Source organism: Rattus norvegicus, chromosome 2 (assembly GCF_021556685.1).
Source record: "Rattus norvegicus strain SHRSP/BbbUtx chromosome 2, alternate assembly SHRSP_T2T, whole genome shotgun sequence".
NCBI lineage: Eukaryota > Metazoa > Chordata > Mammalia > Rodentia > Muridae > Rattus > Rattus norvegicus.
Genome location: NC_141535.1, coordinates 150562155 through 150586654, shown reverse-complemented (window position 1 = coordinate 150586654; position 24500 = coordinate 150562155). Strand labels below are relative to the sequence as shown.

Here is a 24500-nt window from a genome sequence, read left to right as displayed (position 1 = left end):
TCAATAAACATTTTAAAATAATAATAGTAATCAATGATAATATTATAAACATATAAGAATGGTGGTTCAGGAGGTATCTATAAAGAGTAATTATGGAAATTATCAATTACTTTATTGGAGGTTTCTTCTGAGACTTCCATATTTCTAATTTGTATTACAGACCATTTCATGATAGACAATTTTTGAATAAAAATATTCCATGATGAGGTCACAGATATAACAAATGTACTGTATACTTCTGTCCATTTCTGAGTGTATGTAATGCATATAGATATGTGTGTGTAGTGCATGTATGTGTGTGTATATGTATGCCTATATGTTTGTGTGTGTGTAAAACATATACAGAGCACATCACTAGTGATGAATTTACGGCTTTGAGCTTATTGAAATTTAAGAGCCTCCAGTATTTGCCTTTCTCTCTATCCTCCCTCTCTCTCTCTCTCTCTCTCTCTCTCTCTCTCTCTCTCTCTCTCTCTGTTCCCCTATCCCTCTCCCACTCCCACTCCCTCTCCTTCTCCGTTTCCCTCTCCCTCTCCGTCTTCCTCTTCCTCTCCCTCTCCCTCTCTCCCTCTTTTTCTCTTTCATCACAGGTCTTTTTGATCATTACTGAAAAACATGTCCGGAATATCTGGGCAAAAATTTCTTGTTAATTACTGTCTCCAATTCTGATTTCCATCCTTGTAGAAGCTTCTGGTCTAGAGATGCTGGTGCTACAATACCCAGTTTTGTTTGTTTTTTTACAGTATGTTTTGATGACCCAAATTCATGTCCCAAAGGCTGTATCTCAATTGCTAAGTCGCGTATTTTTTCAGGTCATTTTGTATATTCTAAAAACCATGATCCACCTCTAATTTCATTGAGTGTGGTGATTAATTTTTATTGTTACTAGAATTTTATTTAGAACTTTGTATCACACTGGATTCTAGTCATAACGCTGAGGGGTTTTTAATGTCATTAGCTTCTGGCAATACTTTGGTAACTGAGGTGGGAAAACTAGTACTAGAAATGGGCTGCAGACTGAAAAATGCTATATCCGAAAGATTATGGAGAATTATAATCAAGGCACATTGCAGTGTAAGAATAACACAATTTAATAACATTTATTATAATAGAAAACAATGTATAATATACAACATAAAATAACTTAAATGAGGGAAAACTATTTGTAACTAATATGGTGAAATAAAAGCAGAAGTAGGATCTTGAAATAATATCTTCTGCTACGATTTAGTAGGAGGTAGACAAGAACATGAAAATAGAATGATCTTAGAATGTCTTCCAGTCATCCTCTACCACTTATAGGTGGTAGTTGTTCTGTTCTTTCCGGCTAAATGAAACAAAAAATGTCATTGTTAGAAAAATATTCTCAGATGATAGATTCATGCAATTCAGATAAATGCAAATCAAAACAACACTGAGATTCCACCTCACACTACTCAGAATGGCTAAGATAAAAATTTCAGGTGACAGCATATGCTGGACAGGATGTGGAGAAAGAGGAACGCCCCTCGATTTTTGGTGGGATTGCAAACTGGTACAACCACTCTGGAAATCAGTCTGGAGGTTTCTCAAAAATTGGACATTCCACTACCTGAGGACCCAGCTATAGCTCTCCTGTGCATATACCCAAAAGATCTTCCAACATACAACAAAGATACATGCTCCACTATGTTCATAACAGCCATATTTATAATAGCCAGGAGAAGGAAAAAACCCAGATGCCATTGAAACAGTGGAATGGATTCAAAAACTGTGGTACATCTACACCATGGAGTACTACTACTTAGCTATCAAAAACTATGACTTCATGAAATTCCTAAGCAAATGGAATGAACTAGGAAATATCATACCAAGTGAGGTAAATGACTCACAGAAAAACACACTAGGTATTTTCTCATGGATAAGTGGATATTAGTCAAAAAGCTTGAATTACCCAAGATGCAATCCACTGACCACAGGAATCTTAAGTAGAAGAATGACCAATATATGTATGCTTCCACTCCTTCTTAACAGGGGTAAAAATATCCTTAAGAGGGGATATGGAAGCAAAGTTTTGAGCAGCAACTCAAGGAATGGTCATTCAGAGCCTGCCTCTCATGTGGCCCATATATATACAGCCACAAAACTAGATAATATTGTCACAGCTGAAAAAAATGCATGCAGAAAAGAACTGGATACAGATCTCTTCTGAGAGACATATCCAGAGCATGTCTAATACCGAGGTCAATGTTTGCAGTAAACCACTGAACTGAGAACAGGACCCCCTTGGGTAGAATTAGAGGGAGTATAGAAAGAATTGAGAGAGCTTGCAACACCATAAAAACAACTTTGCCAACCAAGCATGCTTTCAGGGACTAAACAACCTCCGAAAGTCTATACATGGACTGACTCAGGGCTCCAACTGCATATGTAGCAGAGAAGAGCCTTATTGGGTCACCATTGGAAGGGAAGCGCTTGGTGCTGCCAAGGTTGGACCCCAATCCAGGGGAATATGGGGTTGACAGAAAGGGGGATGTGTAGGGGGAATACCTGTATGGGGGAGGGTTAGGGGAGGGCTTGGGGGATTATGGACAGGAAATAGGGAAGGGGAATAACATTTGTAATGTAAGTAAAGAAATATATCTAATAAAAATTTTAAAAAAGTTTGCAAGACGTCCCTTTGTGCACTTTAAGTAATGAATATTTTGAACTGTGATTTGGAATGTATCATTAAAAAATAGTATAAATTAAAAAAGAATATGAAGCACGATTAAAATAAAAGAGTAATATTTCAATATGTTTTCTTAAATCTATACAAAGAATTACTTGAGTTATCAATGGATATGAATTTGAGTGTCACTAACTAATGATCACGAGTGTTTTAGCCTCTATCATTCTTCACATATCTTTTTAAGTGGATCCTCTTCAATTTAATATTTATACCAATGCTAAAAATTTGGCAAGATTGTCTCTCATAGGAATTTAAAAAAAATTAGTACTTTTACAGTAGGATAGCTAAGCATGTTGACAGTGGTACAGGGCTTACACATGCAGAATGTTTTAATGGATACATGAATCAAATAATTGTTTCTACATGATCTCATCCAAAATAATATTTTCATATGAATGATATATCCTATGAATTAGGAAACATGGGGAAAAAGACAATATTGTTGCTTTCTTATGGTGGTAAATAGTTTATTATACTTAACTCTATGTATATAGATGCACATAATTATATGAGTATATAAATATATATAGCATATATTTAAGCATAATTTAATGAAATTTTTGTTTAAAACATTTCCCATATTCTAATATAATTTTGTGACCTCTTTGATCCTTTGAGAATTACAAATATATGAAATCACAGAATGATATTGTCCTTCCATTCCCTTGATGTCTAAATAAATCTTTTCATACCTGAAGGACCATTCCTATAGAGCAACATATGAAATATTTAAATTTTATCATTGCAACAGGTTTTTCTATTGTGTCCACCTATGATTTCATTCATAGTAGTTGATTTGCCAGAAGAATTAATGAAATCCGCAGATGTCTTTAATCCATCAGACCTTTTGTCCATGTGGATGCAATATTTATTATCATTTTCAAATATATGAATATAATTGTCAATCATAATTTGCACAAGAGATATCTGTAATACACAAGACAAATTCAAGAGTGTCATTTCACAGAGTTTACAAAATGGAAACTTAAAAATGAAATCCAAAATTATGAGAAAAATAACAGTTGCCACAAACGGATAGGAACCCATGAAATGAAGTTTCTGAAATGGGTGCTCTATGTTCTTGGCATTTTACTAAAACTTGTTAAAGTTTCATGTAGATTGCAAGGAATAGAAGGCTACTCCACCAAAGCAACATCTCAGAACTGACATGGTGCTAAATACTGTGAGTGAATCAAATTGATGACAGTGGTTTCTTGAGTTTTATGGAGGAGCGGTGTGTAAAGTATTCATAATAGTATAAAGTAATTCTCATTTCATTTATCAATCCTTTTATATCGCCATTGGTATCAACCTCCCTCCATAAATTTCAAAAATTACAATCAAATAAAGTCTAAAATTTAAAGTCAAAATTTAAAAAATCAAACTAAAATTTGAGAACATCTGTAAAAATGCACTGTGTGAGATGTGTTTTGCCATTAGGTGTTACACATTATACCCTTTTGGCCAAACAGGTTTACTTGCAAATGTGCATTGAAATAAGTCACTTGGTCTGGTTCAAGTCCTCTGGATTTTGCTACACCATCATTACTGGAACTCCCCAGAAATGCCTGTCCTTCTATAACCTGGTATCTTGTTGTTGCCTTTAATTGTTGTGATCTTTCAGCTTTGAATCTGCAGGAACTCCCTGCTTCATATGGTCCAGCAGCAAGATCTAGGCACCCCTACGTATATGTAGCAGATGTGCGGTTTGATCTCAGGTAGTTCCCTTAATTAGTGTGCAGGGATTGGCTGTCCCTCTCTTGTCTACCACTGGATTGGCTTCTTTTAGCTGGATTGCGTTGTCTGGCTTCAGTTGGCATAGATGCACTTATTCCTGTTGTGAATTGTTGTATGAGAGTGAGTTGGTGTCCATGGAAGTTCTACACTACAGAGTTAAAGGAGAATGGATGGAAGACGTGGTTGTGAAGATGGGCCTTGGATGAAAGGACTGCAATCAGGTTATAGAGTAAAGAAATTAGTGAAAAATATTAATGTGTATGGGTTTATATAAAATTAACAGCTACAGTAGATCTGGGGAACATGAAAGTGTACCTGAAATATGGCAGTGTTAAAATAATGGAAAGCATACAAGATAACACACAACATTTCTTGGACTACCATTCTAAGTGCAGCATATGGCTGTGTAAAACATTAATATCTAAAATCAATATCTAAGAAGAAAGAAGGAAAAACAAAAGAAAGAAATGATTCACTTACTTTATTCTATATCAACAATCTCCCTTCCCACACTTCCTGAAATAGATCAAAATATATTCCTCTCCACTCTAGAAGAATGCAATCCTAAGGTTTCCTTTTGCAGTTATGATCTTTATCAAGGGTTCCAAATTCCTGTATCACAATTAGAATTTTGTTTCCATAGGCAAAAATAAGATCCCTTTACCTTTCTTGAGACAACTTTCCCAAATAATGAATTGCTAGAAGTCCAACCCCATAGGACATGCGGAGCAAGGCGGATCGATAACCTTTTAGTATCTAGCTTATTCATGGGCGAGTCTTTTATTATCACTAATAGACAAATGAGATATTTCAGTAGTATAAAGTTTGGTTCTGGGATCTGTTGTAGAAGGCTAAACAACGAAAACGAGAATGTTATGTTGGATCAGCTTTGGAGTAATGTTAGTTACAAAATGAACTACAAAAAAAAAACACAAGGTAAACATTTTGTAGACCAACTCAAGTTTAATCAGAAATCAAAGATATAAGAATGTATAACTAGAGTATTACATAACATATTTTCTACAGCTGATTTTTCTGAATATAATCATGGGAAACTTTTTAAAAATATGTATGAATTTCTGTATACTAGAAGTAAGACTGCTACCTAGAGAAGCTAGAGAAATGTGTCAGGATCCCTGGTATTAAGAGAATGAATATTGTTGCAGACTATGTGTGTTCTACGTGTGAAAACATCCAGTAATATTTAACAGCAAAACATCTTTCCAGCCACCATGATACAAATTTAATGTGTAATGTAGTATGAATCGAGGTAACACCCTTCTGACACTCTAGAATATAAGGAGCAGAAAACACACTAGGGACCCTACACAATGCAGTTATGAAAGCTTCTTTTACAGTCAAGGGAGAGATGTAGAGGTCCTATGCAATGGGAGCTCAATGCTCCTCTTAAATAGGAAATCTTCCTATGGATCATCGCACAGGCGAATAATTCAAAGAAGTTAGTGATGTACCTGACTTAAACTTCTCTAGGTGGTTGTAGTTGAGAAAGAAGAACTCAGTTATAGCTTCATGTTCTAATCAATGACATACTTAACAAGTGAAATATTCACAATAGCATGGCAATAATGCTATGAAGCATGTATCCCACAGGTATTATACACACATACTTCTTTTAATGTGTCTCACACAGGAACTAAAACCATACTCTATGCTGATGTGCACACGATGTGTTACATAGGCTGTCTTCTAAACCATAAGAGTATTAAAGGAGAGGACTCCCAAGTGGGATTACAGACATGATTCAACACTCTAGCTTGAGAAATGCACATTTTTAAAAACTGACAATACAAGAATGAGCTAAGTAAACCTCTTGGCATGGGATATCATTCCAGCTTATAATCCTGTAAACACAAGCCTATGAATCTTACAAAAGCACTGCTTCTATATATGTGCAGTTCCCCACATGCTTAACTGTATCATTACCTTTGAATAGCACTAATTTTTCCAGCCAGGGTTCGTTCATCTGGGATGGTGAGCCAATTTTCATATAAACTGGAAGTCAGGAGGCTTCCGTCTATATTTGAAATAAAGTCCTTTTTTAATGGAAATAAAAAAAGGAATGGTTAATGTACATTTGAGAAAGTAGTTGAAAAACTTTTTTGTTTAAAATTAGCAGCTTAGACCAGTGATTCTCAACTTGTGTGTCAAAATCCTTTTGGGGGTCATATATCTTCCATATCAGTAATTCTATCCATTTTTTATAATTAATATTATAGCAAATTTTTAATTAGGAACAGCAACAAAATCATGTACTGGTTAGGAATAACCAACTCATGAGGAAAGGTGTTACTGTAGTAGTATTAGTATGGCTGAAAGTCACTGGTTGAGACCCTACTTCCAGAAAAATTTCCCAAACTTTCATCTCCCCACAATCTTGGCTCAAAAGTGGAACCTATATGCAGGATCTTGTGTTTTCCTACCTATGACTTGAAACAAAGAAGCAGAGTCCTAGTTGCTATAGCAATGAAACAAACCTATTTTCCTTTCAAATTGCCTCTCCTGACTTCTAGTCCACAGCACTACTTGCCATCATAGATCTACACTCTACTTCCCAATCCAAAGCTCTCTCTGCCTTGAAAGAAATCAGCTCCCATGTGGTACATCCAGACAGCTGCCATCATAGCTGCCCTCTGATAGGCTCCATCTATCATCTGACTGTAATAGGGTAGGAGGAGCCACAGCCAATCATAATCTTATAATTAATCCATAATTAGTCTTATGGATTAATGAGGGACTTGTATGGAAGAAATGGGGGAAGGATTCAATGCCATGCCATGAATGAGACAGGAACTCCATAAGAAGAGATAAAGAACGGGAGAATCCCCGGTGTTCATGTAGCTGTAAATTGCTTTGAATTCACAAGGCTACATTCAGTCACTGATCTTAATTGTCTACCCAGGATGTGATCCCAAGTTTCTGACAATGAGAACCAGAGACACTTGGCAATCTCAAGGGCCAAGGAGCAATCATTTGGTACCTTTGCTTAATGTTATTAAGCATGGTTGATCCCAGAGCATTAACTTTTCTCTTGGTGTCTGGGCCATAGCTACACAGGGTTCTGAAATATGAACTCAGATCACGGCTAAAACAAAAATAAAAGAATGATATTTGCTCTAGTGTCACTGCAGCTCACTGGCAAGTTGAGAGCGTAGACAAGTTAAGTGTTGCTTAGGCTAATACTTGACTATTTGACTGGGAAGTTGAATGTCAATATCTGGCAAAACTGAAATGGCTCGTTTATTTGTGATTGAGAAGCTTAAAAATTTCATGTATCTGCTGGACATAGAGCAATATCCAAAGTCTTATCCTTTTGTACGTCAGTGGTGGTCTAACATTTTAAACTTTTATCTATGAGGGATATGTCTTGGTAATACTTAAGGCATGTATTTTGTAAAACACACTTTTATCACTACTATTACATGTTCAGCTAATACATCACATGGTATTGTCAGAGGTGAAATCAGTTCGGACATTTGTAACGCCAAACTAAACCCCCTTTGATATATGGGGAAGTTCACTCTCAGCAGAAGCTGGTCACCGCTGTCTTTGTGAAGATTCTATGGGTTTGTCAGCTTTTATCCTCCATGCCTCTTATCAGGAGGTCATGTGTCCATTGTTCCAGGAAACAGACATTGCCATGTAAACTCAAGGACAGAAAACATGTATGCATCTCTAGAGGGATGTTTAATGTTGGAGATGTAAAACCCTTCCCTACCTTTAAGACTGAAGCTACAACCAACACACATTCTTCATTCCACTTAATACATATTTCTGTGTCAATCTTGTCCCTCAGGGAACAGTGTGAATTTTCAGACATAGTTTTGAATAAATGATCAGAACTTTGTCCTTTTTCTGCAATTATAGACATCATATCCTGTGTGGGGTAAGGATAAGTTTGTATTATTAGATATACACACATCTGAATCCAAATAAGTCATTTATTGTGAACCTCGGTTATGGCAGTTTTGGATACAGAGTTATAACTGAGACACTGAACCTTACCTTGTCTCCCAATTTGAAACATCATGGTGTAGACTCTGTTCCCCAAAGCATTTTGGTGAATGGTCCGCGATTACAGTTTGTTTCCTCCTATTAATATATTTCTCAAGCATGCCATCCTAAGTAACTATATGGATATTGTCCTTTAAGAGTTCAAATTACTATGTGACTTCCTGTCTCTCATGGCCCCTATTATGAATCCTACTTTTTGCATTTTTGCAAAAGATTTTTTTCACCATATTTCTGAGACTTTTATTTCCTTTTTCTGTGACTTCTTATTTTTCAACATGTCTCAAGTGCTGCCACATTTAAGAACCCAAGTATATGTCTACCGTTCTTCCATAATTTTACTATGCAAAAATGACTATCCTGTAGAGATTTGTTCCATATATTCTCTATTTTCAATTGATTACATGACCAAAAATATGGTTACTAGATAATTCTGCTCTAAAATACTTAAGAAATGGGCAGTGATCCTCATGTGTGTGACAAGATAAATATGTTCACCTGAAGAATAATTTCCAAGCACAATTATATTGCTAAAGTAGATGCTGGACTATAAATATTTATTTCCTTAAGATGTTTACTATCTCATTTGAAATAGGTTGAGCCATATTAGCTGGCATTTATACATAGTCCACTAGGATAAAGGATGTTAATATGTAGCAAAACCAATGTGTATATGTAATTGCTTGACAATGTAAAGGTCTATCGATATTTTATTTAAAAAAGATTGAGTCATCTCAGAGGTGATGATATTAAGGGAGACTCCAGATTAAATTGGACTCATAAAGAGGCTGGATGACTTTACCATTGGGTAATCTGAAGGACACTTCCATAAACACATATCCTTCAACAAACTTTTATGTTTGTGCCTTTGATACAGTCAGTGTAAAATGGGAATTCTATATCTTTCAATTAAGTGATTTGAACTTCAGTGGAACTTATTTCTATTTTAAAATGATCTACCCTCATGGATAAGTTATCTAAACATTCCTCAGTTTGATCGAATAAATTACTTAGAACAAAGGTGTTGTAGAAACCCAAAATTATACTCACAATTATTGGGGTAGGCAGCTTATTCCCTTCAAAAATACTTGTAAGAGGTTGACCAAAGAAACTTTTCTTCGTAGATCGTAGTCGATTTGGAGACAGCACAGTTGGAATGGTATGTACATTGCGTTCATGTTTCTCTGAACCTAAGAAAGAAGGGAAATCATTGTAACCCCGTTTCATTTATAGCCCTCAATTCAGAAAGAGATACCTTTTAAAGTACTAGAAACATAGAAAACATCAAGTCGACAAAGAATATTCAAAGACTAATGGAATAAAGAAATAAAATACAAAAATCTAAAAGGAAAAGACCAAGTCACACATAAAGTTGACTGCATATGACTAACACCTGAATTTTCAATGGACATTTTAAAATATAGATGAGCCTGGCTCAACATTCAACATATTGTCAAAGAATACAGATACTATCCTAGGCTTTATTACTGAGTAAACGTGACGTTCCTATCAACACAAGAGGAGAAACTTTACATAGTATAACCACCAGCAAACCACTTCTCTTCAGCAGTCTTGGTCCACAAAAGGGAAACAGCAGTCTGAATTTATGGTCTATGTACTCAAGAAGAGAGGAATGATAAATAAAACTGTAGTCTTCAACAAAAGAGGGGAAAAAGTATACAGCAACAAGAAAATAACAAAGACCCATAAATAAAGGAAAGCATACACTGTCTCACAGCAGTAATATACAGACTATCAGTCGGATAAGAAAACTGGTTCCATCTTTGGCCTTTATCCAAAAAACACACTTCTATTGGAAACAGTTGCATACACTTTTTAGGGTGCAATTGCCTATATTTCACTCTGTAGGTTCCGGGTCCCATTCACATCTTCATGTTCATTGGTGTTGTCCTTGTTCAGTTAATGTTTTGGAAGCCATTTGGGGAGATTTTATGCATGAGGTCAAGGGAACATGGCAGAAGACTGGGAGGAAAGTGGATAAAAAAATCCTTTCTGTAATATTGTTTCTCCTACTAACATCAAAATCTTATAAATTTTATCAAACTTTAAAAGGATAGAAGCAAAATGCTCTTATAAGATAGTCTAGGTATTTCACTTTATTTATCTTACTGATTCATGAGCATGGGGAAATCTTTCCATTATATGACAACTCTTCAATTTATAAGATTTTTTGTTGATTTGGGTTGTATTTTTTGTTCTTTAGTTTTTTGTGTTTCTAATCATATGAGTCTTTATCTCCTTGCTCAGAATTTCCTCAAGTAACTTAATACTTTGTAAATTTACTGTGGGAGATGGTGTTTCATTGATTTAGGTGTCAGAAAATTTGTGATTTTTATAAAGAAGGAAACTCACCTTGTGTGTTAATTTCCAGTGTAACTACTGGTTGAAAGAGTTTACAAGGTATTTGGGTATTCTTATGGAATATTACTATCTTATGTTTACTAACATATAATCTTCAAAAGAGATACTTTGATTTCTTCATTTCTTCTGTGTGTCCCCTTGGCCTCCCTCGATTGTAGTATTTATCTGCTTGTTTCCAAATGTATGAAACAGAGGACATTGAGTTTGCTCAAAGATGAGCACAACAAACCACTGGTTGTGTAATAGTTGATAAGCTACTAGATGGGGGGGCAGCACACACTGTAAGGAAATTCTGGGTGATAGGCTCATTGTCCTTGGAGAAAGAAGGCTGTCACTGCTGAATGTTCTTCACTTAACTCAGTATGAAAAGCATTTCCTTATTGCTTGAAACTTCAACTTTTAACATTTCAGAATATAATCAATTAAGGCTATCTGCAGGTGTGGAATAAAGAAAACTAAAGTAATCAAAAATCAAGGAATTTTATATTTATATTTCATATATTTTGTATTGTACTAGGAAAATGAAATTATCTTGTTGTAGATGAGTGAAAATGTGTGACCTGGACAAGTCAAAGGACCTGCAGGGATGATCCTAAAGAGAAATAACAACGTATACAATGTTGACCTATAAAAAGGTAGTAAGGAATAATACTTTTTTCTGAGAAACCAAACGAAAGACCAAGAACTATGTTCAATTTTGTAGTAAAGAAAATACATTAAAGTCCAATCAAAGAACAGTTATTTTGAACTGAGCTATTAGTGTCACTTATTGCACCTATTCTGATATCTTGCCACATGTTTACTTCATACTTTATCAGGGTTACAGATGGGTGCAACTATCAATTGCTTCCCTAACATGCCCAACTGCATACTGTTTCTTTTACCTTCCAACTTTGATTTAAATCTAGAGTTTTCTAAGACACATCAAGCTAGAATGACTTCTGAGACATCCCTGTAAGATTTATTTGGCAACTGGCACTCAAACCCCCAACTTCGACAGAAATATAATTGCTAAATAAAGCATCAGTATTTGGTGGAAAGTCACATTAAATATTTTAACAATTGGAAAACTTTCCCTCAAAATAGTTGAAACCATGGCTGGTGTTAGATATACAGTTAGATTTGTGTAGCTAGTCTCTTTATGAACTTTAAATTTTATCACATTAATTCACTAATTCTGCCACGTTCTTTACAGTTTTCTAAATAGTAATCTTATCTCCTCAAATAAGTGGGGCCTTCATCCCTCATCAAAGAAGCCTCTCTGTACAGAAGATGGAAATCATTACAGAAAACGAAATCTAGACACAATGAAGAGATAAGTGCTTTGTGGAAAACCCACCACCAATATGTGCTTTAGAGCTCAGGGAACATTGTAGAAGGGAGGTTACAAATACTGTAAGAGACAGCCTTCTTGAAAGCCTGATTTGACATAGCACCTCATAAAAATAGGTGCAAAATAACAATAATAACAATATCAATGGAATATTAAGGCAATGGTCAAATTTTGATATGTAAAAAGTTATAGGCAGCTAATGATGACTGACAGAATATTAATTTTCCAGAAATGGCCTTTATATGTATTGTCTAATACACACTGTATAACATGGAATCCATATTCACAAAACAGAACAAAATGGACTCAAGTTTTATTCATATCTTTAAAGATGCAAATATATATAAAACAATATTGAAAGTGCAGTGACTATGATGGACTTGAGGGAGCAAAGTCAGGCTACTGTGCTATAATCCAATTTTCAATAAAAATTTAAAATAATAATAGCAATAAGATAAAAATGTTTGAACTTATATTTATGGGAGTTCAGGAAAGACCAAGAAAGAGTAAATATGGAAATTTTCAATTACTTTACTGAAGATTTTCTTTAAGATTTTCACATATCAAGTTTGTATTAAAGACCCTTTTGTGATAGACAAACCACGAATAAAAAATATTTTATGTTGAGATCTCATGTTAGGAAGAGAGATACAACAAATATGCTGGATGTTTCTGTGCATTTCTGCGTGTATGCAATACATGTAGTTTTGTGTGTGTGTTGGTGTGTGTTGTTGTGTGTGTTTGTGTTTGTGTGTTTGTGTGTGTGTGTTCCTATGTGTTTGTGAGTATATAAAATACACGCAGAAATCATCACTGTTGATATATTTAGAGTTTAGGGCTTATTTACTTTTGAGATGATTCTCCATTTTTGGTCTTTGGAGGGGAGCATTGACAAAGGGTCTCTCTTGATCATTAATGTACAACATGACAGGAATATCTGTCCAAAAAGCTTCAGTTAATTACTGTGTCCAACAGCCATCTGCTTTCAGGAAGAAGCTTTTGGTCTAAAGATGCTTGTGCTACAATAACCACTTTTGTTTTGTTTTTCAATGTAAATTTTGACGACCCAAATTCATGACACAAAGACCATATCTCAATTACTGTAGACACTGGACTACCTTTTCAGGTCCTTTTGTATATTGTAAAAACCATGATCAACTTCTAATTTCATCATATGTGATGATTAATTTTGATTGTTAATGGAATTTTATTTAGAACTTTCTATAGCACGGGGTTGTAGGAAAAACTTGGAGGGATTATTAAATGTCATTAGCTTCTGGCAGTTCTTGGTGACTGAAGTGTGACAATTAGACTATAACTGTGCTGTAGAGGCAGAGTCGGGAAAATGCAATTATTAATACAATCTAATAACCTTTGTTATAACAGCAAATGCTGTGTAATATACAGCATAAAATATGTATAATTAGTGAAAATTATTTGTGACTAATATGGTGAAATATAAAACTGAAGTAGGCTCTTATAACATTTCTTCTGTTCTGATTAATTGGGAGGTAAAATGGAACATTCAAATAGAATAACCTTAACTTTTTTAAGTCATCCTCTACCATTTATACATTTTTGTTGTTCTGTGTTGTCCTACTTAATGAAAAAAAATATGACATTGCTACACAAACATTCTCAGATGATAGATTCACCTCACTTAAGATAAGAGTAATATTTTGATATACTTTCTTAACTCTATAGAAAGAACTACTTGAGTTAACAATGAATTTCAATTTGCATGGTATTACCTGTTAATCAGGTGTGTTCTAGCCTCGTAATCATACATCACATAGGTTTTGTAGTGGATCCTGTGCAATTTAATATTTATACAAACGCCAAGCTTTTGGCAAGATGTTTCTCTTTGGAAATTAAACAAATATAAGTATTTTTGCATTAGGATAACAAAGCCTGTTGACATGGGCACAGGGCTTAATCTTGCAGAACGCTTAAAGGATTTTAAATCAAATCATTGTTTCGAAAGTATCCTATCAAAAGTAATGATATCATATACAAGATATCTATAACTTAAGGACAATGGGAAGATGGGGGAATATAGCAGACAAAATTGTAGGATTCTCTCAATAAAGATGTGTCATTCATACTTGTATGTATCCAGATACATGTAAATATATGTGCATACACACACACATATATATTCATATATATGTATAGATGAACCTATTTAATTCTAATTTAAATAAAGTATGCTCAACAATGTTTGCCCATACTCTATAATCATTATGAAACCCATTCTTTTGATGACTTAATAAATCTCTTACCTGTAGAACTTCCTTTCTGTAGAGCAGCATTTGAAATATTTACTTTTTCATCATTACTGCAGGTTTTCCCATTGTGTCCAGCTGTGACATTTTTCATAATAGGAGATTTGCCCTCAGAGAGGATTAAATCTTTATACATCTCTAAATCATCAGACTTTCTGTTAATATGTTTTGAAAATAGATTATCATTTCCAAATATTTCAAGATAGTGGTCTATCATGATTTTGATAACAGATATCTGTAACACAGAAAGACAGAAACAAGATTGTCTTTTTACATAGATTACAAAATTGAAATTTAAAAATGAAATCCAAAACTATGAGGAAAATTACACTTGCCACAAACAGATAGGAACCCATGAAATGAAGTCTCTGAAATGAAGACACTTATTTCTTTGCATTTTACTAAAATTTGTTAAAATGTCATACATATTTCAAATTATAGAAGAACTACTAAATCCAAGCAACTTTTAAGACCTGAAATGCTGTCAAAAACTGTGAGTGAATCAAATTAAGGACTGTTTGTTATTTGTGTGTGTGTGTGGGTGGGGATTAGGTAGTTTTATTGAGATGTTTTGAATGGGATGCCCCTCTAGTTCTATGCATTACAATACCCTCTTTTTGACACCTTCCTGGTGTCTTGGTCTTCCTGGTGGAAGGATGCCATTGTTTAGAATTTGTAGTTACAAAAGCTGGTGCCCATTTTCAATGTACATTCTCTGTTTCATGTTTATTTCCCATGATAAGAGCCATCAGGTCTCAACTTCCTGTTCCCTTGTCTTTCATTTCTGCTGCCATGCTGCTACATCATGACATTGAGGGACTTTCCACCCTCTACATCTTTAAGTGCCAAGTAAACAATTACTCCAATAATTTGCCTTTGTCATGCTGTTACATTTTTATTTGTCGTTTTATTAATTTACATTTCAAATGTTATCTCCCCTCACAGTTTCCCCTCTGCAGTCTCTATCTCCAGCACCTGCTCCTCTGAGTGCTACCTCAAGTGCCCACCCATTCCTGCCTCAACCCCTAACTTTCCCCTACCCTGGGTCATCAAGACACCACAGGACTATGAGGCTCCCCTCCCAGTGATGCCCAGTAAGGCACTCCCCTGCTACATATCAAACTGGAGACATGGTTCCCCTATGTGAATTCTTTGGTTGGTGATTGAGCTCCTGGTGTTTTATTAAAGACAAAGAAAGGTGACTGAGAGGAGATGTGGATAAGAAGAGGGAGTCTTAACTAGAAAATTCCTCCATCAGATTGACCTATTGTATAAGGAAGTCTAAGGTATATTGTCCTGATTAACGTTGGAATTTGTAGGGCCCAGATCTCCAGGATGGTGCCACCCTTGAGTTATTAGCCAGAAAAACAAGATATGAGATACAAGGCAGGCGACAGAACTCCTACTAGGCTTCTGCTTCAGTTCTTGCCTCCTTGCTCCATTTTGGTCCCTGACATTTCTCAGTATTTAACTGGTAACTGTAAGTATATATGGAGTTTAACCTGTCTTGCATAAGTTGCTTTTCATCAGTGTTTTGTCACAGTAGTAAATTATGACACTTCCTAAACTGAACAACATGGATAAGTTTCTTTTCTTCTGAGATGATGGCTTAGAATAAGTCAACTCTGCTCATACCATATGTTTCTTTCTATCCAGGATGAACATAAGTTTGTGTTTGAGTAGTGCTGAACACGATAGGAAAGAAACGTTTCTTAAAAAAATCACAGTCAGAAAATTGTCTTATTTTATATGCAGATTGTACAAATAGTTTTGTCTCTTTGTTTTACATACTTAACCATGCCAAAGAATATACTGGAAATAATTTCCATGAAGGAAGAATAATTAATAGCTATTAAGAGTGAAAAAATATATTTGTTGCTTCATTTCGACTGAATATGCAGTTTGATGTAGTCTTGGATTTTAGGTTCCCAGTACCTTGGTAATTAGAAATCAACTAAAAATGGTATGTTTCTAGTCCAAGTCTAGGTGAGTCCTGGCCCAAAATCCTATTCAAGCTGTCCCTTGGGCTATCCTCCTCCATCATGATTAACATCACAATATCTTCCCTCTTGTGTACCTAATACCTGGAAGCTACTAGTTAAAATATAGGGACTGAACCACTACCCAAACCTTATAAATGGACTCTCCCAGGGCTCTAACTGCCTATGTAGCAGAGAATAGCCTTGTTGGGGGACCAGTGGAAGGGGAAGCCCTTTGTTTTGCCAAGGTTGGTTCCTCTACTGCCCTGTAATGTTGGGGTGGGGCGCTATAATGTAGGTGGATGGAGGGGGAATACCTGGATGGGGAGCTGTAAGGGAAGGGGGTTTATGGACAGGAAATGGGGAAGGAAGTAACATTTGAAATGTAAATAAAGAAATATTTCTAATTAGAACATGAGGAAAATTTCAAAAATACAAAGAAAAAAGATAGCATCTTCAATAAATGGTGCTGGTTTAACTGGCTCTCTGTACATAGAAATGTGAAAATAGACCCTTGAAGTGAAAAGAAATAAAATAAAATAAAGTGTACCCTGCTTTCTGTCATTTTTTACATTTTCTTTGCCTTTTATCCTTTTCAAATTATATGTCCTATATTGATTCTCTGTAAATTTATAATCATGCTACCAAGTAACTCTTATTTCATTTATCAATCATTCTATGTATCTCTTGGAAAAAATCTCCTCTCCCAAAATTTCAAAAAATAAATTAAATAAAAATTTAAATTTAAATTAAAAATAAAAAAGTCAAACTAAAATTTAGAACAGTTTTAAAAATGGACTGTGTGAGATGTTCTGTGCCATACTGGGTCACACATTATACACTTTTGTCCAAACATATTTGCTTGCAAATGTACATCAAAATAACTCTTTGGTCTGATTTTGCTACACGATGAATACTAGAGCCTCCCAAAGATGCACCTCCTTCTCTATCCTTGTACTTTGGTATAGCCTTTAATCATAGTGATCCTTCAGCTTTGAATCTGCCGGGTCTCCCCTTCATATACTCCAGCTCAGGATCTAGGCCTCCTACATATATGTAGCAGATGGGCAGCTTGATCTTCAGGCAGGTCTCCTAACAATAGGTGTATGGGCTGGCTTTGACTCTATAATCTACTACTCGATTGTTTCCTTTTATTTTTTCTCCATCTTTATTAACTTGGGTATTTCTTATTTACATTTTGATTGTTATTCCCTTTCCTGGTCTCCTGGCTAACTTATCTCTAACTGCTCCCCCTCCCCATCTGTATGGGTATTCCCCTTCCCATCCTCCCAACATTACTGCCCTCCACATAACAATCCCATTCACTGGGGGTTCAATCTTGGCAGGACCCAGGGCTTCCCCTTCCACTGGTGCTCTTTCTAGGCTATTCATTGCTACCTATGAGGTCAGAGTCCAAGGTCAGTCCATGTATAGACTTTGGATAGTGGCTTAGTCCCTAGAAACTTTGGTTTGTTTGCATTGTTGTTCATTTGGGGTCTCAAGTCCCTTCAAGCTCTTTCAGTCCTTTCTCTGAATCCTGGGCTGATTTGTATGAATTTCAGTGGGAGGAGATGCAGTTATTCCTGGTGTGAATTGATGTAGGGGAGTGTCCATGGAGGGTCTACACTACTGAGGTAAAAAAGAATGGAGAGAAGAAACATGTTGTGAAGATGGGACTTTGAGGAAGAGACTGCAATCAGGATAGAGAGTAAATAAATTAGTGAAAAATATTAATGTATATGTGTTTATTAGAAAATTAACAGCTATAGTAGTAAACCCGAGGAACATAAAAATTTACTTGAAATAGTCTAGTGCTAAAGTAATGGAAAATAAACAAAATAACATACAGGAATTATTCATCATTACATATGTATATCCTATACATGTATATACGCATGCACATACACATACACATACACATACACACACATAAACATACACATACACCTACACACACATAAACATACACATACACCTACACACACATAAACATACACATATACATATATAAATACATGTACATGTGCAAGTACAATTACATGGATACGTACACACACACACCCACATATATTTAATGATGTAATGTTGTGAATATTTAATAATATAATCATCTCTCCACAATGAAACACAACTAACAACTTAGGGCTACAATGGAAAAAAGCAAACAAAACCTATGTAATCAAGAGTTTTTGTAAACTTCAATGTCTACTTCTTGGACTACTATTATACGTGCAGATTGCAGTTGGCTAAAACATCAATATCTAAAATCAATATCTAAAAGGAAAGAAGGAACAGACAAAAGAAAAAGAGAAATTATTCATTTTCTTTAAACTACATTACCAGTCTTCCTTCCTAAATCTTCCTCAAAGAGATCAATACATATTCCACTCCACTCCACTCCAGAAGAATGCAATCCTAGCGGTTCCTGTTAGAGAAATGATCTCTCTAACGTATTCCCAATTACAGGAATATAATTCTAATTTTGTTCCCAAAGGCAAAAGTCAGATCCCCTTACCTTTCTTGAGGCAGAATTCCCATAGAGTGCGTCACTTGAAGCCTGACCACATAGCACAGACGGAGCTATGCGGTGAGATAACGTGTAAGACTCCAAATTATTCATCGAAGAGTCTTTTATCATAACTAATACACAAATGACATATTGTAGTAGAAGGAAGTTGGGTTCAGGGATCTGTCGTGTAAGTCTAAACCAAGAAAAGGAGAAATTTATGCTCGATCATCTTAAAAGTAATGTAAGTTACAAATCTAACTACAAAGTCAGAACAGGATAAATGCTTTCTAGACCAACTCCTAACAATCAGAATTCTAAACAAGTAAGAATTTAGAGGTAGTGTATTATATAAAATATTTTCTGCAACTCAATTTTCTGTAGAGAACCATGGGAAATATTTTTAAAATTCTTTATGAATTTCTGTGGACTAGATGTACGAGTGCTACCCTACAGAAACCAGAGGAAGGTGCCTCGATCACTGGTATCAGAATGAATGAAGATTGTTGCAAACCATATATGTTGTGTGTTTGAAAATATCTAGTGTACTTATAGCGACCCATCTTTCCGGGCACAACGGGGACATATTTAATATCTAATGTATTATGAATCCATATAACACTCTTGTGAGACTTGTTGAACATAAGGAACAGAAATCACACTAGTGAATCTACAGAATGCCCTGCTATGAGAATGAATGAAGGTTGTTGCTCACCATGTGTGTTCTGTCTATGAAAACATCCAGTGTTACTAAACAGCAACCCATCTATCCAACCACCATGGAGGGGAGACACATTTTATTTCTAATGTATTGTGAATCCATGTAACAGCCTTTAGACACTCTCAAACATACGTAGAAGGAAGCACGCTAGTGCCCTACACGATGTAGTTACAAAAGCTTCTGCTACAGGCAAGGCAAAGGTGCAGGGCTCCTTTCTATGAATTATCACACAGGAAAATGTTTCAGAGAAGTCAAAATTATATGTGACTCAGACTTCACTAGTTAGCTATTGTTGAGGAAGAAGAATTCAGTAATAGGTTCATGTTCCAATCAATGACATATTTAAAATGTGAAATAATAACAAAAACATGGTAGTAATTTTAGGATGCAAAGAATCCACAGGTATTTTTTTCTTTATTAACTTGAGTATTTCTTATTTACATTTGGATTGTTATTCCCTTTCCTGGTTTCCAGGCCAACATGCCCCTAACCCCTCCCCATCCCCTTCTTTTTTTTTTTTTATTAACTTGAGCATTTCTTATTTACATTTCGAGTGTTATTCCCTTTCCCGGTTTCCCGGCCAACATCCCCCTAATCCCTCCCCTTCCCCTTCTTTATGGGTGTCCCCCTACCCATTCTCCTCCCATTACAACCCTCCCCCCAACAGTCACGTTCACTGGGGGTTCAGCCTTAGCAGGTCCAAGGCTTCCCCTTTCAATGGTGCTCTTACTAGGCTACTCATTGCTACCTATGAGGTCAGAGCCCAGGGTCATTCAATGTACAGTCTTTGGGTAGTGGCTTAGTCCCTGGAAGCTCTAGTTGGTTGGCATTTTTGTTCATAAGGGGTCTCGTGCCCCTTCAAGCTCTTCCAGTTCTTTCTCTGATTCCTTCAACGGGGTCCTGTTCTCAGTTCATTGGTTTGCTGCTGGCATTCACCTATGTATTTGCTGTATTCTGGCTGTATCTCTCAGGAGAGATCTATATCGGATTCCTGTTGGCCTGCACTTCTATGCTTCATCCATCTTGTCTAATTGGGTGGCTGTGTATGTATGGGTCACATGACATACAGGTATTATAAACACATACTTCTTTTAATTTGTCTCACACAGGAAGTAAACCAATACTCTAGGCTGACCTGCATACAATTTCTTACATAGGCTTACTTTTTAACCATGATGGTAATAAAGGAGGAGACTCTCAGGTGAGATTACTGATATGATTCAACATACTAGCTTGAGAAATTAACATGTTTAAAAAGTGACAATATATGTCTGAGCTAATGAAACCTCTTGGCATGGGAGAATATTCCAGCTTAGAATCCTGTAAACACAAGCCTATGTACCTTACAAAAACACTGCTTCTATATTGGTGCAGTTCCCCATGAGCTTACTCTATCATTACCTTTGGATGGCAGCAATTCGTCCAACCAGAGTTCCTTCATCCATGATGGTAAGCCAATTTTCATATAAATCAGAAGTAAGTAAGCTTCCTTTAATGTTACTAATGAAGTCCTTTTTTAATGAAAATAAAGCAAAAAAGTAATGTTCGATGTAATTTTGTTTAAAATTAGCAGTTTTGACCAGTGATTTTCAACTTGGGTGTCATAATCATTTGGGGGCCACATATCATGTATCTTCTATAGAAGATAGTCTCTCCATTTTCTTTACAATTCGCATCATTAGCAAAACTTTAATTATGAATGAAGCATTATGAAATAATGGTTAAGAGTCACAAAACCATGAGGAAATATATTAGTGTTTCTGGATTAGAAAGGCTGAGAATCACTGGTTGAGGGCATACTTCCGTAAAAGTTTCCCAAATTGTCATCTCCCCAGAATCTTAGCTCAAAGTGGAACCTATATGCACAATCTTGTGTTTTCTTACCTACAACTAGAATCAAAGAAGCAGAGTCCTAGTTGTTATAGCAATGAAACAAAACTACTGTCCTTTCAAATTGCCTCTCCTGGCTTCTAGTCCACACCACTACTTGCAACCAGAGTTCGATACTCTACTTCCAAGCCCAAAGACCTCTGCCTTGAAAACAGCCAGCTCCTATGTGGAACATCCAAACAGGGAACTAGCAAAAGTGCTCTCTGAAAGGCTCCACCCAGCATCTGACTGAAATAAGATATGAGGAGCCATAGCCAGTCATTGGATCTTATGGATCAATCAATGACTTCCATGGAATAATGGGGGAAGGATTCCATGCCCTGAAGGACATAGGAACTCCTTAGCCAAAGCGACAGAAGTCATGTGTCATGTGTCCATTGATTTGTGGAAACAGTCATCTCGTAATCTCAAGGACAGAAAGCACATATGCATCTCTAAAGGGATGCTTAATGTTGGTGATATAAAAACCTTCCTTACCTTTAATACAGACGCTATAACTAGCACGTCTTCTTCATGCCAGGTCATGTGTTCTTCATTTTCAATCCTGTCCCTCAGGGACCAGTGTGAAATTTCAGATACCGTATTAAATATATGATCAGAATCTTGTCCTTTCTCTGCAATTATGGAAAACATATCCTGTGTGGGATAAGGATAAGATTGTTATTATTAGAGGTCCACACTTCTGAAGAACAGATATGTCATTTATTGTAAACCTGAGCAAAGACAGTTTTGGATGCAGAGCTATAAATGAGAGCAATGAACAAGTCATTGAAGTTTTTTTGTTTGAGCTAATGTATACATTTTCTTCCCTAATCCATTTTTTCCACAAGATGAAATATTACGGTTTTGTTTGGACTTCTGTTCCCCAAAGCATTTTGGTGAATGTTCCTCCAATACTTTTTGTTTCCTTCTATGTATATCTTTCTCAAGCATGCCATTCTAAGTAACTCTTGGAATATTTCCCTTTCAGAGAACAAATCACCTTCATTTCCTTTCTGTCCTGGCCTCTATTATGAATTGTACCTTTGTGTTTTTAAGAAAGATTTTTCAATATACATCTACAATTTGTATTTTCTTTTTCTGTGACCTCTTATTTTTATCTATGTCTAAAGATGCTGTCACATTTAAGAACTAAAGCATATGTCATTCTTTATTCCATAATTTACTCTGTAAAATGACTACCATACATAAATTTACCCCATGTTTTCAATAGATTACATGATAAAAAGCATGGTATTCAGAATATTCTGCTTTAAATTACCAAACAATTGGGCAGGAATGCTCATGTATCTGACACGATAGATTTGTTCACACACAGCATAAATTTCTAGCATAGCTATAGTGCTATAATAGATGATGGACAGTAAATATTTATTTCCAAAGAAGTTTAGTAACTAGTTTAAAATAGATTAAGGCATGTTAGGAGGCATTTAAATATACTCTACTAGGATAAAAATGCTAATATATAGCAAAAACTAATCCATTGATAATGCAAAGTAAAAGTCTAGAGATAATTTTAATTATAAAAGACTGAGTAATCTCATAGCAATGATATTAAGGGAATGACCTAGAGTAACATGGAGTCATAAAATCGCTGGAAGACTTTACAGGTGGGTAGTCAGTGGGGCACTTTCATAGGCCCATTTCTTTCCACAAGCTCGTGGGGTTGGATCTTGGTTGCAATCACTGGAAAACATGGAAATACTATTTCTTTTCTTTTTTTAAATTTCTTTCCATTACATGATTCAAAGTTAGGGGAATTTATTTTATTTGAAAATGATCTTACCCTCAAGGATAAGCTATCTAAACATTCATCAGTTTGTTTGAATAACTTACTGAGAACAAAGGTGCTGGGCAAAATGATACTCACAAATATTGGAGTAGGCAGCTTTTTGCCTTCAAAAATACTCTCAAGAGATTTGCCAAACAAACATTTCTTTGTTGCTTGTGGTAGAATAAGAAAAGGTGCTGCTTGGTTGGTATATACATTGCCTCCATTTTTCTCTGAACCTAAGAAAGAAGGGATTTCATTGTTTTAACTGAAATGATTAAGCCCTCATGTAGTCCTGGCATACCCTTTTCATTGTATCGCCTGCATGCCTTATGCGATACCACAAACACAGAGAAAATAACTAATTAATATTAAAACATTTATAATGATCTTGCTTGTTAGGCACTGGATATGTAGTTGTATATGTCCCATACTTATGGGATAAACATCAATTTCTTGTGTTTGCCTTGAAAGCTATGCAAACAAATATTAGAATCAAACAGTCATATAGTACCAATCTATATTTTCATCATTTGTGTAACTCTCTGACTGCCATTGACAACTGTAACTTAATACCAGTATCTGTACTTCCCAACACAATTTGCCTAAGTACAGTTGTGTTACAGCACTTGACTTTCTCCACTGATCTGTGAGCTCAAATCTCAGATCATAGTGTCTATGTCAACCATAAGAGTATATTACGCTGTAGTTTCAGATTTTCATAAGAGACTAGCATAGTGGCACATGCCTATATTCCCCGACCTCAGGAAGCAGAGCCAAGAGGATCTCTGTAAATTTGAGGTCATTCTGGTACACAAAGCATCTTCCATGACAGCCAGAGCTGTTCCATAGAGAAAACCCAATTTGCTGTTGAGTTTCTATTTTCTTTAGGAATCTATGTTAAGACTCAATATATCACTGCAAGTATCATTTCTTTACATATCCTTAATTACTTAATCTCATTTCAGGGATCAACCTCTAACATAAACTAAGGGCCAGTGGAAAGACATACTTAAATTAGGAGGCAAATTCTAACAGTAGGATAATTCCTAGAATGCATAGGTGAAATGTTCCTTCACATGCTCCAGTAAATCCTACGTTGCTGTTTGTTACAAATCACATTTCAGCGCTCAATGATTCTAACTGTAAGTTATGGT

The 24500-nt window shown here is 35.6% G+C and overlaps 1 protein-coding gene across 1 annotated transcript in view; it reads right to left on the bottom strand.

The window, feature by feature from the left end:
- Positions 1-1069: 1069 nt before the first annotated feature.
- Positions 1070-24500, bottom strand: part of LOC148006700 (uncharacterized) — a 46005-nt gene continuing 22574 nt past the window's right edge. Inside the window, exons 14-24 of the mRNA XM_087640776.1 lie at positions 23443-23582; positions 22050-22208; positions 21084-21193; positions 18971-19157; positions 14474-14711; positions 9527-9666; positions 8184-8342; positions 6392-6501; positions 5112-5298; positions 3403-3637; positions 1070-1327 (exon numbers count right to left, since the gene is read on the bottom strand). Of these exons, the coding sequence (XP_087496902.1) occupies positions 3440-3637; positions 5112-5298; positions 6392-6501; positions 8184-8342; positions 9527-9666; positions 14474-14711; positions 18971-19157; positions 21084-21193; positions 22050-22208; positions 23443-23582 (1628 nt within the window). The 3' untranslated portion in view covers positions 1070-1327; positions 3403-3439. The remainder of the gene's footprint in view (positions 1328-3402; positions 3638-5111; positions 5299-6391; positions 6502-8183; positions 8343-9526; positions 9667-14473; positions 14712-18970; positions 19158-21083; positions 21194-22049; positions 22209-23442; positions 23583-24500) is intronic.